Source organism: Emydura macquarii, unplaced genomic scaffold (assembly GCF_026122565.2).
Source record: "Emydura macquarii macquarii isolate MOO-44397 ecotype Brisbane River unplaced genomic scaffold, CSIRO-AGI_Emac_v2 contig_1483, whole genome shotgun sequence".
Taxonomy (NCBI): Eukaryota; Metazoa; Chordata; order Testudines; family Chelidae; genus Emydura; species Emydura macquarii.
The window spans coordinates 16,077,646-16,093,942 of record NW_027131620.1 but is presented as its reverse complement, the minus strand read 5'-3'; the positions used below and the strand labels follow the sequence as shown (position 1 = coordinate 16,093,942).

At 40.7% G+C, this 16,297-nt stretch overlaps 1 protein-coding gene across 2 annotated transcripts in view; it reads left to right on the top strand.

Annotated features, from left to right (window-relative positions):
* Positions 1-2,346: 2,346 nt before the first annotated feature.
* The window catches only part of LOC137157120 (translocating chain-associated membrane protein 1-like), a 51,916-nt gene continuing 37,965 nt past the window's right edge, over positions 2,347-16,297 (top strand). For both annotated transcript variants that reach the window (XM_067554315.1, XM_067554314.1), the window contains exon 1: positions 2,347-2,793. In XM_067554315.1, coding sequence (XP_067410416.1) covers positions 2,674-2,793 — 120 coding nt within the window. In that variant the 5' untranslated portion in view covers positions 2,347-2,673. The remainder of the gene's footprint in view (positions 2,794-16,297) is intronic.

The following is a 16,297-nucleotide window of genomic DNA, read 5'->3' as shown; positions in this document are numbered from 1 at the left end:
CTGCTAATGCATTCTTTATTCGTAGGGATAATGTCAGAGGCAGACAGTATTGTATATGAATAGATTTTATGTTACATTTGTAGTGCCTGATAGTTAGAAAATCCATCTTTTTATTTATAAAGTAGGTAAAGTGGATCCAATCAGAGAGAGCCTATAGAATCCCAGGCCATAATTTACCATTTAAAAATGTCACTGATTGTTTTACTATGTCAGAACAATTTCAGTATTAGTCCTTTCTGCTTACTCAGGGATAGCAGAATATGACCAATTGCTTTGGCATCAAGTGAAGTTTCACAGAAAGACCATGATCATTCTGCATTCTATGGCAACAGTAGCAATCTCATCCCTGCTCAGACCAGAAACAAGAACTTTATTTTTAAGCCAGTTTACTAGTTGTTTTTTATGCTAAAGATGTATTACTTCACAAGACTACACTTTAAAATTGTTGCTATATTCAGTATAGCTGAGGAAATAATTTCTAATAATTTATTCCACAAATTCAGCCTCTTCTTCCATTAGCAGAAAACCTCTGAATGGATTACTTTTCCTCAGATATATTAAGGATTGCCAGCCTCAAGTGCTCAAAAATCATAAATTAGCCCCTGCCCCAATAATGAATTTAGCTTAAATATTTTAAAATAATACAAATGTTAGGTCTTTTTATTTGCTTTCTTTGCTTGAGCCATTGTGGCTCACCTTTCCCAGCTTTTTCTCCACAACCATGGCAGCTTAAAAAGACCTCCACAAAACGTGAGATTCTTACAGTTGATGGAGCTGGGTCTTTAAGAAAAAGATCAAATATCACAAGACTTGTGATAAAATTACAAGAATTGGTAACACAACAAAAGTATGCAAATATTTTTCACTGTAAATTCATCATGATTTATGAAGTTCAGTGAGAGTACTTAATATTGGACTGATTTTGGGTAGTTGGGGTAAATAACACGTTATTTCTGCTTCCGAAGCAAATGAACATACAAGTACTTCTGAAGTGAATACCTCTGAGTGCAAATATAAAATTCAGTTTCTCTGAATATGCATGCCTGAAACTTTGACAATGACCAAAAATGGGGCATGAACATGTCCAAACTGAATTTATTTAAAAATGTAGCTGAGTATTCACAGGAATATTACTCAGTCTAGTAATAATGAATTTCAGGAACCCTAAATAAGTTTTTATATTAATTAGTATATATAAACAATATTTGATAAGTAATAAATGGTAGAAAAAGTAATACTAACTTTAGAACTGCTGAAGAGATTTTTTCCTTTCTACAAACACTTGTCTGAAAATTTTCACTCATTTAAATTCACAGTTCTGCAATTTAATCCATGTGGATGGATCCTTGCATCTGAACATCCCTTCACTGAAGTCAGCTGGAGTTCAGTATGGATTCAAGGCACTACCTACAGAGATCTGATTGTAGGATGAGGCAAAAAATCTTTTATTTCCCTGTCACCTGTATTCTTTCAAGATACTGATGAAGGATTCCATTCTTCACTCAGCCCTTTCTCTAGGATGGCCCTTCCAGACTCCATTGTTTGTTTCTCAGTCAATTGACAATGATTTTCCTTATTTCATTATGGGAAGTTTCAGAATGTTTTGTCTGAGTTACTGTCCAACACTATAGCCCATCAAAACCCACAAAAGTTTCAGTGAATTTTTGGAAGATAACTGACATCTGAATGAAAGCTGCTCACTAAATTTGAGAAAGGAGTTTTACAGTTCACACACACACATTTTTCAACCAGGTCTGTTGGAGTGTCAGCAATGGCACGGACAATGGAAGCACAGCCATTTAGCCCAGAAGACAGCAACAGGACGGATGGAAAAAGCTGTTCTATCTCTGTAGTGGCTGCCCTGCTGCTTGTTTTAAGACAGAGCCTTGCTGGCTGGGACCAGATCGCTGCCTCTGCTATGGTAAGGCAGAGAGCTAGGCCACTCAGCTCATGAGTGTCACATAGTCGGAGAGCCACCACGTATCTGGGCCCCACCCAGCCACAATTTCGACAGCGCAGTGCATGTTGAAAGGAAACCTGCCTTCTCCATGGAGGAGCCACCTCCCACTAGGACGGGTCTGTTAGCTCCAGAAGGGGCACCCCAACACAGGGAATCAGGATGGTGCGGTGGGACCTGTCATCTCCATGGAGCCACTACTTGCTGGTACTGAGGTGGAGCAGTGTGCACTAAGGCCTGTTTCAACACACCAATAAATACACGGAGAAGAGCGGTGAGCGGGCAGACACCGCCCCCGAAGGAAACAGCCCCCCCCCCCCAGCTCTAACCTCCGTCCACCCACCCTGCAGGGTCGCTTCGCGACGCTTGCTAATTTGTCTTCTGAAAGACCCACCCACTGCAGGTGGAGTCACTCAGGCTCCGCCCCATGACTCATCTCATTAGCTGGAGTCAGTGTCACTCATATGGACCCCGATAGCCGTCCGGAGAATCTAACGGCGTTTTATGCCCCGCCCCCAAAGCCACAGCTCCAGGCGGCACCGCGATTAACCAGCTCAGCTGTCAATCGTGGGTCTCCTGGAATGTGACTGGCTGGATCTGGATTGTGGGCGGCGGTGTTTACTGTGCGTGAGGTGAGGGGGTGGTTGAGAAAGACCCACCTCACCCCCCTTCCCGGAGCCGGACGGCTGCTTAGGCCCCTGGGAGCTACCACTATCATGGGGCTCCGGAGGAAGAACAAGAGTCCAGCCGTGCTGAGCCACGAATTCGTGATCCAGAACCATGCAGACGCCGTGTCCTGTCTGGCTATGGGCCTCCTGTTGGGGCTCATGTTCGAGGTATGAGGGTTGGGGGTTTGCCTGCGGCTGCTGAGCGCGGAGCACCCGCCTCATGCCTGCCACACCCCTGCGGGTTCTCTGGGCAACGACCGAGCCTCAGCCCAGCTCTGTCCCACTCCTGGTCTTGACCCTGCTCTGCTTTCCCCGTTCTCCTCTTACCTCTTCTCTGCCTGCCGCTCCGAATCACGCCCCTGCTCCTCTGCCTCCCCAGTGCTTACTGTCTAGCCCAGGGGCCTGGCCTTGTAACGCACCCCGGCGGCTCTCGTCTCCCCCCTTTCTCCCACATGGTGTTCAGCCTTCTGTTACTGCTGTCTCCCTCTCTGGACCCTCCATGCTCTCTCGTTCCCCTCTGCTTCATCCCCCAGATCCCATATCTATACGCCCCCATTCTATCTGACTCTTCTCCTCCTGGATCCCCACAACTTCTCTTCCCGGCCCTCTTTCACATCTGTTTCCCCCTTATTTCCTTCCCAGTAAGCCCCTCATTTCCATCCATTCTCTCAGCTCCAGATCTGCCCTTTCCTTCAGGCTTAGTTTGTACTTTCTCTTAAAAACTTTCCAGTGGTGGAAACATGTGTAACAGCATTATTGTAGTCAGGGCTCCAGGCAGCCACTGGTGTTAACCATATTGTCTTGACCTCTTCTGAGCAGGGTTGAATGACATGTTGGTTAAAATGCTACTGGTAGCACACCTCTGTTGTTGCTGCCTCTCTTGCTATCACTGACTCAGATCTACCAATGGTGGAGAATCTGAAGGAAAAACACTAGGGTAGATACAGCCTTAGATTTGTCTCCAAATCCCTCATCTCTTAGGCATTTTAAAGTTCTGTTAATGAAGTTAGGTTTCCTAATTAAATGAAGGTGGCAGGCACCCTTTCATCAATCTCTTTTGGTGCCTTGGTTGCTGGTTCTGTGGGATAAAATTGTTGTGTCATGATGCTGTATGAGTACATGGTATCAGTCTGGAAGATGTTTAGTTTGATTTTACTGCCTCTCTCAAGAATGGGACTACCCAGTGAAACAGAGGTAAGGGATGTTGTTTGCCCTTTGTTTTGGGGTTTTATGGAGGTACAATGGGAAGGGAAGTTGGTGATGTGTTGGTTGAGGCTGTGGGGGGAGACATGGTTTTCCAAAATCTGACAATTTATGTCTAGGAGAGGTGGTAAATATCTTACTGAAACACGTCAACATCACTTGAGTAAAATTTAAAATAAAACTACTTTAAAATGAGAAAATGCTTTGAAATACATGGCTGAAAGATACTACATAGTGCTAACTATTATCTTTAAGGGTTCATTCTTCTTTACTGCTATGCTACTCCTGTAGATTTCAGGACATTATGCTGGAATAGGGTGGAGAATGGAGGAGTCCTGATAATCAAATTAATGTCCCACCAAGTGACAGATGGTAAGTTAGGTGATACTGTTGTCTGCTGCCTCAGAAGTGGTACAAATTGAAGGGGATATATGATGAAGAATTTGAATGCTGGGATAGAAAACACAGTTGTGAATAAACAGTAGCTACAAATGGGGGTTGGAGGTGGGAAAGGAGAAGGGAAATTCAAATGACAAACTTTGATCCTCCTAAGAGGACTAATGGGATTTTTTTTTTTTTAATGTGAAGACTGGAAATATGAGATAAAGTGGACGCATTGGTCAAAAGTTAGAATTCTAGACCAGTGGTTCCCAACCAGATGTATGCATACCCCTGTGGTACACAGAGGTCTTCTAGAGGGTATGCCAACTCCTCTACATATTTGCCTAGTTTTACAACAGGATACGTAAAAAGCACTAGCAAAGTCAGTACAAACTAAAATTTCATACAGACAACGACCTTGTTTATACTGCTCTATTATATGGTAATGTAATGTGCGTATGCGCACTGTATTAGACATGCATGCAAACATGTTAATGAGGTTGAAGTTGTCATGGTGTGTCTGCGGTTGTGATGTAAAAATAGATCTTGTTTTAAAAAAAAAAAAAAAAAAAAAAGTTGGAAGTGGCAACAGTGAAATTGAAAATGACTGGGGGAAAAATAACATAGTCAGTTCTGTAAATATATTGCTTTTGGATTCAAATCTTCAAATAGCAATCCACCTCAAGCTTCGTGATTTCTTTGCGGAGAAACTTTTATCAACAATATGACAAATAACAATATGAAGGAGGCATGTTTGCAGTGATGTTTGAAGACAACACACCCTGTGTATGTGGGTAAGCCCATGGAACTTTTTCAGAGAAACCACTGAGTTCCAGACTTGCCAGCTTAAAGTAAAAAAAGCCTTTGTAAGCCCTATACTGTCTGCAGGTAGTTTTTAAGTGAGGTGAAACTTGGCATACACAAGACAAATCAGACTCCTGAGAAGGATACAGTAGTCTGGAAAGGTTGAGAACCACTGTTCTAGACCACATAAATTACAGCTCTGAGATCAAGTTGTGGAGGAGGGGAGTTTTTGTTTGATTGGACTTTTAGTCTTAAGTACCTTTTTAAAAAAAAAAAAAAAAAGTGTGTGTTTTTTTTTTTTTTTTGGGCTGATAATTTCACATATTGTTTGTTTTTATGTTTGTAAATCCTGGCTTGTCCAAATTCAATAAGGTCTTGTGTAAACACAAAAGTTTACAGCCCCTGTAGCATTAACACAGTAACACTGATATAGCTTGTTCCTGTACAGAAAGGAGATTAAGCAGTATAAGCACTTCTACATCAGTACAATTACATCAATAGTGAGTTTATACCAGTATAACTATATCAATAAAATATCACACCCCTAACTGACACAGTTATGCCAGGACAAAAACTCTGTAGACTAATTCTAAGTGTAGGTTGTGCTTGGAATATTCAGCTGTGCCTTATGGTGATGTATTCAGTGAACAATATTTTCTGATATGTTCTCCTGTCTGATGCAAAATATATCTACATAGTGGGATTGTTGTCAATTAAATGTATACAAAATAGGCAAAGCTACAGTGATCTTATGTAGCAAGATTTTTACATAGTAATACAATTTTTGGGAAAGTTGATTGAGAAACCTGTAACTACTTGATTCCTGATGACCATGAACAAACGTTATAGGATCCACTCTGGGCTTCATTTGGAGTGGGCTGTGCTTGTCAATGTCATGAAAGATCTGAAGATTTTAGATCAGGGTTACTTGGCTGTTCTGATCATGCTAGACCTCAACAGTTGTTGAGATCATGGTTTGAAAAATCCATTCATCCAGGAACATGAGAACCTGGCTCTGATGACTAAGAAATGTATGCTATCAACTTCTTTGAAAACTTAAGCTTTAATTTTAAATTCAATTAAGCTTCTAGCCATTATAATTCAGGAGATAGCATTCTGATTGTAAAACACTAGTGTAATCTTCCTGAGTCTGAAGATGGACAGCATCAGTGTGTCTGCTACTAGGCAACTGCAGATTTAAATCAACAAAATTGTCTGTTTCCTCAAATTCCCTCTCATGCTTGTGCTGCTGCCCCAAGGATCTCCCTGCATAGGTGTCCTTAGAAAGTCTTTCTTACAGACAGTATTTCTTGTTACATGCAATATTCAGAGATCATATCTTCAAGTGCCATGAAAAATATCTATAGTTTTTAGTCTCTTCAGTAGTGTGTTTGGTAGAGCGAGATTGTATGGCACTTATTTAAAGCCCATTGATTGACATTAAAAAAACAACAACAAAAACGAAATATTAATGACAGAACTGGAAGTGTGTATTAATCTCATTTCTTGTTGCTTTGAGGTCAGAGGTTCCTGATTTTATGAAACACAATCATTTTATTGTGGTTACTACAAAAGTAAAATGTCTACTGGCATTTGCATTCTCAAGGAAACTCTTAACAAAGTGCATACTTATTATGTAATGGTAGATTAGGCTGCTTAAATGTTTATTGCAGGATAACAGTGAAAAACCCATTTGTTTCTTACCTTATTACATTTTATATTTACCTTTAATTGATTTAAATAACTGTTGAAGATGTGAAATCTATCCTGCTAATTAGAAGGAAATATGAGTTTCAGACAACTAAAGTTAGTTTGACCTGCTTGAGAACTTATTGGCAGAGTTCTGACTGTTATTTATAGTAACTTGGTGTTTGGTTATCTGTGCTACCTCTTTCCTGCCTTTGAAGGAATAAAGGACCATTTTGTAAAGATATTATTGTATTAATGCTGCAAAGAGAAGTATGGTCATCTGAACTGTCTGTCAAAGCTAGAGTGTTAAGACTGTAGTTGTAGAGGAACAGAACTTAGCTGCCTTCAAACAAAAGGGTGTGCAACATATTGGGTATACCAAATTTTCTTCTGTCAGACAGAAAACTTCCTATAAAAGTGCTGGATGTGAACAGGAGTTTTAACAACATATTTCTCTATTACGTCCCATGTAAAACCTATGTTAAAAATATTAAGGATGCAAAGTCAAGCACTCAAAAGTAAGAAAATGCCAGAATTAAGGTTGCTTGTATAATGTACATATGTATTATGATACAATCTTAAATTACATGATCATGTACTATTTTTTTGATAGGACAGTTGCCCCATTCTCTGCACACGGTAGGCTGTGCTTGCTGAATGGCTACCTCTTCAGTATTTCTTTGTTCTCGTTATTTAGTGTACGTCTTCCATGCCATATTTACTGCACACAATCCAAACACTCCACTGAGTACAAAACTATTGATTTCCTCATGGGTTTTTCTTGATACTCACTATGGTATTGACTGCTTCATGAACTTATCTTTATAATATATCCTTTGAAGTGTGGATGGGGAACTGAGGCACAAAGAAACTGAGGTCAAAAGTGTCAATTTTGGGTGCATATCCTGAGACACTTAAAACCTAGTATTTTTCAGAGTCCTTAGCGTTTTTACAGCACTTGTTATATTCAGTGCACATTTACCTTTGACTTCAGTTGCAATTGTGAATGCCTGCACTTTGGTCAATTTAACCCCAGGTGTTTCTAGTTGGGCACTAATAAAATAAGGAACATACAAACAACTTTTCACAGAGGGCTACTAATTAAGTGGCTTTCCCAGCATATAAGAACTTTGTGGTAGTGGCAGGGATAAAATCTAATTCTTTAGAGTGTCATTCACTTGTCATAATCATGAGGCTATCCTTTATCTTTCTGCAGCCCCTGTCTTACAACATATCTTTCATTTCCTGCAACAAATGAGGCAGGGGTTCCATAGACAAGTCATATTTACTACAGAAGCTAAATTCATTCCCTCAGCACTGCCCATCTTGTGTACTGAGTGAGGCTGGGATCCTATGGTGAAAAAATAGTATATGATATTGTAATTAAAGGTTATCATAAGCAGACTTAATTCTGGCATTTCACAACATCTGGGTGCTTGACTGAAACCTTAATTTTCTTTTAAAATGGTGGTTTTGAATGTAACTTCCTAAGTTTAAAAAAAAACAAAAAAAAACAACCAATCCAAAGCATAATACATCATGTGCAACTGTATGGACTCCTTCCTCTACTACCAACCCCTGAGTCATCAGCAAGGTTAGAACCTTTAGATCCACAGCACACATCTCTAACATAAGAACGGCCATACTGGATCAGACCAGCGCTCCATTTAGCCCAGTAGCCTTTCTTCCAACAGTGGTCAATGCCAGGTGCTTCAGAGGGAATGAGTACAACAGTTAATCATAAAATGATCCATCCTATCAGCCATTCCCAGGCTTTGGCAAACAGCAATCCCTGCCTATCCTGGCTAATAGCTATTATCTGCTTCTTTTTTTGAAGCCCGTTATAGTCTTGGCCTTCACAGCATCCTCTAGCAAGGAGTTCCACAGGCTGACTGTGCATTGTGAAGAAATACTTACTTTTGTTCATTTTAAACCAGCTGCCTATTAATTTCATTTGATGTCCCCTCATTCTTGTGTTAGGAGGAGGAGTAAATAACATTTCCTCATTTATTTTCTCCACACCAGTCTCTGCCACTTGAGCTAATGGCATAACTGATAGCAGTAAAAGGCTGTTTATCCTCTGTGAATGAGCCACTAAAGGGGTATGAGATGCACACTTTGGATTTTGTAACTATTTGCTAGGCAACACAGGAATGCGGAGACTTAAGAATCATGGGTCTATTCCAGGTTCTGGAAAGCAGTGTTCTCTGCTGGCTATAGACCGTTTTTTTTTCCCCCTGTCCACCTGTGTACCACTTCTGCCTCTGCCCCAGCACATATCCCTGAAGCTTGACTATGTCTCTGTCAGTGGTTCCTGGCAATCAGGAGAAGCAACAGGAGGGGAAGTCCTGCTTAGCCTCTGCTGTCTTGTCCTGGAGCATGCCCAGTACAGTCAGAATTTTCAGAGAATTTATCTGTCAAACTACAAAGCCTCAACTGAGCATGTGCAACTCTGATTTTTCTGAACATATTTGGGTGGATTTTGATGGGGATAACAAAAGGCATATCCTTGACACTAATGTGATGTCTTGTCCAGTGGCCAAATTTGAAGTAGTTGCTTCAAAGCATGGCGGTACTAGAACTTCTGAACAAAACAGTTGAAAGACTTTTTAAACATGGGTACAACAACATATTTTTCCCTTATCTCATCCTGAGAAACTGTTGAATGTTTTTTGCATAGACAACTTTTTTTAAACAACAACAAAAATTAATGTGGGGGCAGAGGACTGGTATGGGAAAAGCCAGGATGGTTGAAGTTTAGCAAAGTTGAAATTCAAAATAAGGTCTTGTAATGGAAAGTATAAGATAACCTTAACTCTGGGTGTCACTACCAGCTGCACATACATGTTTTATTTGTCTAAATACTGTTCTGAATATACTTGCTATAGTTCTTGCTATAGACTTGGAAAGCTTTTCACACAGTATCAAAGAACAGTTCTTATACATCAGAACAGCACTATATCAAGCTGTTCTTCTCTAACTAAGATGTCCTGCAGTAACTGTAGTGTCTTCACTTTTCTGATGGATTGGAATGATTCTGAGAACGTCAGCAAATTATTTGTTTTGTTTTGTCCACATTTTCCACTTCTCACATAGGTTATATATAGGCTTTTCCACCAAAACAGGGCATAGTTCTAGGATTCTAGATGGATTATTAGTTCTAGAATTACTAATGGAAATGATAAAATTATCCATAATAATCCAGAAAAGGCAGAACATTCAATAAATATTTCTGTTCCATATTTAGGAAAAAAACAGATGGTACAGTTTCATCATATGATGATGATACTCTTTCCATTCCATGAGTAACTCTGGAGGATATTAAACAGAAGCTGCTAAAGTTAGACGCTTTTTTAAATCAGCAGGCCAGATAATTTGGATCCAGGAGTTTTAAAGAGCTGGCTGAGAGCTCACTGGACTGTTAATGTTGATTTTTTTTGCAATAAGTTTTGAAGCACTGGGGAAGTTGCAGAAGACTGGAAGACAGCTACTGTTGTGTTGGGGTCTTAAAAAGGGTAAATGGGATGATCCAGGTAATTATGGGCCTGTCACCCTGATGTTACCTTGGGCAAGATAATGGAGCATCTTATAGGAGACCTGATTAATAAAGAATTAAAGGAGGGTAATGTAATTAATGCAAATCAGCAAGAGTTCATGGAAAATAGATCCTGTCAAGCTAACTTGATTACAAGTTTGGTTGATAAAGGTAATACTGTTTGACATAATGTACTTTGACTTCTGTAAGGTGTTTAATTTGGTACCACATAACATTTTGATTTAAAAAAAACCCCAGAACAATGTAAAATAAACATAGCCACTATTTAATCCACTGAATGTGTGTCAACTCATAGATCTCAAAATATAATTTTAAACAAGAAATCATTATCAAGTGCATGTGTTTACAGTGGGATCCTGCATAGATCAATGCTTGGTCCTATGTTGTTTAACTTTTTTTTTGTCATTCATCTGGAAGAAAACATAAAATCATTATGGATAAAATTTGCACATGACCCAAAAATTGGGGGAGTGCTAAATAATGAAGAGGACGGGTGACTGATTCAGAGTGATCTGGATTGCTGGTAAACTGGGAGCAAACAACCAATGTGCGTTTTAATATGGCTAAAAGTAAAGGTATTCATCTAGGAACAAAGAATGTAGGCCATACTTACATGATTGGGGGGGGGGGGGAGGAGGAGGGATGCTATTCTGGAGAGCAGTGACTCTGAAAAACATTTGGCGGTCATAGTGGATAATCATCAGCAGGTAAGCTCACAGTGATGCACTGTAACCAAAAGACCTAATGAGATCCTGGGATAGATAAATGGGATCCTTGAGTAGGAATAGAGAGGTTTTTACCTCTATATTGGGCACTGAGGATGTGACCATTACTGATATACTGTGTCCAGTTCTGGTATCAACAATTCAAGAAGAATGTTGATAAATTGGAGAGGGCTCTGAGAAGAGCCACAATAATGATTAAAGGATTAGAAAACGTGCTTTATCGTGATTAGACTCAAGGAGCACAATCTATTTAGCTTAAGAAAGAGAAGGTTAAGGGCTGATTTGATTACAGTCTGTAAGTCTAACAAATATTTGATAGTGAGCTCTTTATTCTAGCAGAAAAAGGTATAACATGACCCAATGGCTGGAAGTCGAAGCTAGACAAATTCAGATTGGAAATAAGGCATACATTTTTAACTGTGAGAGCAATTAACAGTGGAACAGTTTACCAAGAGTTGTGGTGGATTCTCTCACTGGCAAGTTTAAAATCAAGTTTGGATGTTTTTCTAAAAGATGTATGCTTTAGGAATTATTTTGGGGGATGTTCTATGGTCTTTGTTAAACAGGAGGTCAGACTACATGATCGTAATGGTCCCTTCTGGCCTTGGAATGTAGTGAGTCCAAGCAGTGCTGCATCTTTATTGATGGAAGAAGTTGGTGTTGAGAATTTTCAAGTATTAACCTACTCTATGGCATATAACCAAGTATAGCAAAGACACCCAAAAATAGTTCCTGATTAATCTGTATTTTTGAAAGTAACTGATAATGACTTAAGATAGAAATACCTTATGGAAAGTTGATCATTATTCATCAAGTGAAAAAGTATCCTAATATTCAGAAGTATTTTATTCATATTTAGGAATTGTTACTAACGGCTTGTCTACATGGGGCACTCAGAGAAATTAGTGTGAATTTAAAGTGCATAATCTACTCTGCAGGTGATCATTTTTTTTGTTCCACATTAAGAGCTTCTTTGTGCGGTGTAGGTTAATCCACTTTGGAAGTGAATTATCCTAAATGACAAAAAAGCACTCTTGGGCCTGGTCTAAATTTTTTGTCAACAGAAGCTGTCTTTTCTGACGCAGGTTTGCATGCATCCACACCCAAATTTGATGTAAACTGGCAAAACCCAGCTCTTCTGTTGCCCAAATATAACCACTTGTGCAAATGGCCAAAGTCCTCAGCAGACATAATTCTACTGTCAAAATGCCAGTGTGGATGTGGCATTGCCTGTGTCAGTTAACAGTTCTCCAGCAACAGTCCCATGGTGCCTTCTCTCCATGCCAGTCACAGTTTTGAAGTAACTGCCTAGGAGTCACGGTGACCAGAGCTCTGATCATTTTAAAATTCTCAGTGTGTTTTGGAAATACCTTTTTTCCTGGTATCCCACCTTTGTAAGTGCATCCAGTAGTCCACCTTTTTGAACAGAGAGAATGGCTAAGTGCAAAGATAGAGAGCATCATCTAAATCTCATGCTCCTGCCTGGACCAGGAAAAGAAGATCCTCAATCATCTTGGCGTGTGGGGAGAAGGAGATGTACAAATCCAGCTGCAGGACAACCACAGGAATAAGGTGTGTGTGCAGATATTAAAGAGGGGAAGCAAGCCCTAAGCTACAACAGGGAGAGAAGCAATGCTGGGTGAAGGACCTTCATCAGCTGTACCAGAAGGCAAGGGAGGGCAACAAAAAATTGGGTCCACCCACAGATCTGCCAGTTCTGCACTGAGCTGCATTCCACATGTGGCAGAGACCCCAGCACCACCCTAAAAGTGACAATGGACACATTTCAAGACCCAGAGGAGGAAATCCCTGCAGTGCCTGGCAAGGAGGAGAAGGGGAATTGGGAGAAGTATGCAGATCCTTTCAGAGAACGACCAGCTCAGTATGCAGTTGGAACCAGGCCAGACCCTGACTCCCACCCCCCATGATGCCTGAAACCTCCTGGGCCCTCTTCCCCCCCCCCCTTTTTTTTTGAAAGGGCAGCCTTTAGTGCACAGTCAGCGAGCAAAGGAATTGGCTTTTAAAATAGCCAGTTTTCAAATAAAACTACATACTGGTAATAAAATAAAAATATTAAAGTAACTTAGTAGCCATCATGTTTTGACACCAAGATGGCTGAAATTCTATTATAAAACACCACATATCATATTCATTGCAAACAAACAAAGAAACTGACACTGATACATGAGCATAAAAAGCAATCAATGACTGTCCAGTTGGAATACCTATTTTTAAGCATACACATGTATAGTACACATTGCAAAGGATAGTGATTTGGTTTTAAGTCTGGTTTCCCTAGTCCAATAAAACAAATCTTCATGCTTTGTGTAGAGCAGCGGCTCTCAACCTTTTTTTCCCCGAGTACCACTCGGGCCAGGTACAGTCAGGTCAAGTACCACTTGATCTGACTGTACCTGACCCGAGTACCACTCGGGGAAAAAAAGGGAGGGGACGTGCGGCAGCGGCGGGGTTTCGCGGCGGCGGGAGGGATTTGCGGCGGGGTTTTGCGGCGGCGGGGAGAGACATGGGAGAAACAATACCCGCCGCCGAAACCCTTCCGCCGTTTGCCCATGTTCCGCGGCAAAGTTTCGCAAGGGCGGGCGGGAGGGCACTTCCGGCGGCGGATTCGGCGGCGCGGTACGGCTCGCATACCACCCAGCCTTCTCGTAAGTACCACCGGTTGAGAAACGCTGGTGTAGAGGAAGTTTTTCTTTTGCTTGCAGAACTAGGCTATGGGGACAGCCCTTCTTCCCTTGCAGAGAATTTTGTTGATCTGGACACGGTGATGTCATTGAGATTGTTCGAGAGGACAAAAGAGACATTTTCTAGGATATACTCTGATCCTGAGCTATCCAGATGCTGCTGATGGAGACTAGAAGTTGGAGAGATCCCATTATGGAGACCAAGCAGAAGGATCATGGTCGGAAGGACTGCATGCTTGAGGAAAAGCAGAAGGACTGAGACGTGCACCAAGAACTATATCAGGATGTTATGATTCTGCTCAAGCAACAACCACAGGTGTTGCACAATAATGTGGAATAAAATACCCAAAGACCTCCTTCCCATCAGCTTATGCATTCCGTACACACACCCAAAGGCAGCAGCATAGCTTTATCTCTTTCACTGAATGCCTGTGGAAAATGAGACCTATGATTATACATATATTGACCTCTGATTATTGTAGGATCAGTTATCAAGCACATAGTATTTTATTTTAATACATGTAATAAAGATTTTATTTGAGTTTACGGCTTGCTTTTGCACTCAATCATTTTTGAAAATAATATATTGGGTGTCCCTAAACAGAAATTATGTAGGCCAAAACACCAGTCACCTCTCTCCAGATTTCACAGCTGGAATTTATAAATATCCCAATTCAAGTCAAATATATGAAGTATGCAGAAGCAATATGCTGCAGTACTAGGACACACTGCAATACTATGGCATACTGTTGCTCTTTTTAAGGCCTTCCTCAACCTGTACAGTTCCTTGGTAGGCTTTTTTAACGGCCTTTTTGTCTGGCTGGTCAAAAGCAGTCTTTCCATTTCACCCCTTTCATGTTGCTGGTAATGTTTTCCTCTTTGCTTTCACAAATGTGTAATCCACAACATGTAGCAATAATATATAAGAATAAGAAGATGCAGCCTAGTTATGAGGTATTGTCAGCATCCTTTGCACACTCAACAGTCATCCTGGTGCTGTCTGGGTGTCCAGTGCATGGTTTAATGAGCCACAGAAATAGGATTGACCAGGACCACTATAATCACTATTGGCATTTCAAGCTATCAATGTGAATATGCCAGTCCAGGAAGAATGTCCCTGCCTCATCTTTTGCAAAAATCTTGTATTCCTAAATATGTAAGCCTTTTCCCTGACCAGCTAAAGTTAATGTCAGAGAAATGTCCCTGGTGATCCACCTGTGATTGTATAAGCATGAAAGAGTAACCCTTTCTGTTCACGTACTTAGTGGCAAGGTGAGAGAGAGGGCCAAAATCAGGATACACATTCCATCTACCATCCCACCTCAGTTCAGGATGCATTTTGCTTGAAATCCCTCTTTCTTGAACAGTGCCCCGAGTCTCAGTCCTGTGTAGCAGGAGATGTAATATCCTTGCACTCCTGTATGATAGCTGTGTCTCCATTCTGGATTTTCCAATCTCAAACTGACCATTAACAGTGTGGGACTGCAAGCTTTCAGAGCATGATTGCCATCTGGTTTTCCACTAGCAAAGCAGCTCTTGTTCTGGGGTCTCTTGTGCTGGGGGGCTGGGGTGAGCTCTGTAGAAAAGATCCAGGAATGTGGCCTTCCATATCCAAAAGTTCTGCCACCGCTGGTGATTATTGCAGTTCTGCATCACAATGTGATTCCCACCGCTCAGTGCTTATCTCACCAGCCCAGAAATGCCTCTTCGCTACGTGGAACTGGTGAGTGAATGCCTACAGTGTCTTATGACTTTAATGTACTGTCTGCGTTATCCTTTCTTCCTTCTCCTCTGTTATCTCATTTGCTTCATTGCGGCATCACTTACCACTCTGGAAGAGGTGAGTAATTCAAGTTCCACAAATAGAGAAGAATTGTGTGCCCTGTCTCACAAACAGACCACAACTCTGCTTAGTTCTGCTGAATCCATGATTCTGCTAGCAAGATGTCAGAAAAAAAGTCAGGCAAGGAACTCTGGGAACTCTTTTTAAAAGCATGGATATTATGGGATAGTTGAAATGAAATTATGGGAGTTTGGGGTCAAGTTCCCACAATTCCTTGAGCCTAGTGCTGGTATCCCACAATATGAGTAATGCATTCTACTGTTTGTGGTCACAGATTAGATTAAACTGATTTCTAAAGACACTTTTTTTCCATAGTGGTGTAAGGTAAGAATTAATATTGTTTGGTGCCCTAACAACACATTTCCATGTCTTGACATATTATATTTCTTCTACACGGTTTTTTGTATAGGAATTTTTAACTTTTAAGCTCTTTTTAAAAAAAAATAAAATTATACATGAATACTAAACAAGAAACCTAAAGAGAATACTGCCATGTGACATTCCTAATGACTTGAAGATATGTAGTATCAACCTTTCTTTTAGGGCTAGATTTACCAGTACACTCAGAGGGCTTTGCATCACTCTGGGGCAGTGCCAATCTGCCAGAGAATAAGGGCTAGTTTAAATTGGGTTTACAGCTGCTTTGTATCGTCAGAGCAACATTAAGCAACCAGACTTGTACATTTCAGTTCTTCTCTGAGTATGTGTCAATGTGGATCCCACTGAAGATATACAATCACACATGCCTCAGGTGCCATGTATATCTTTG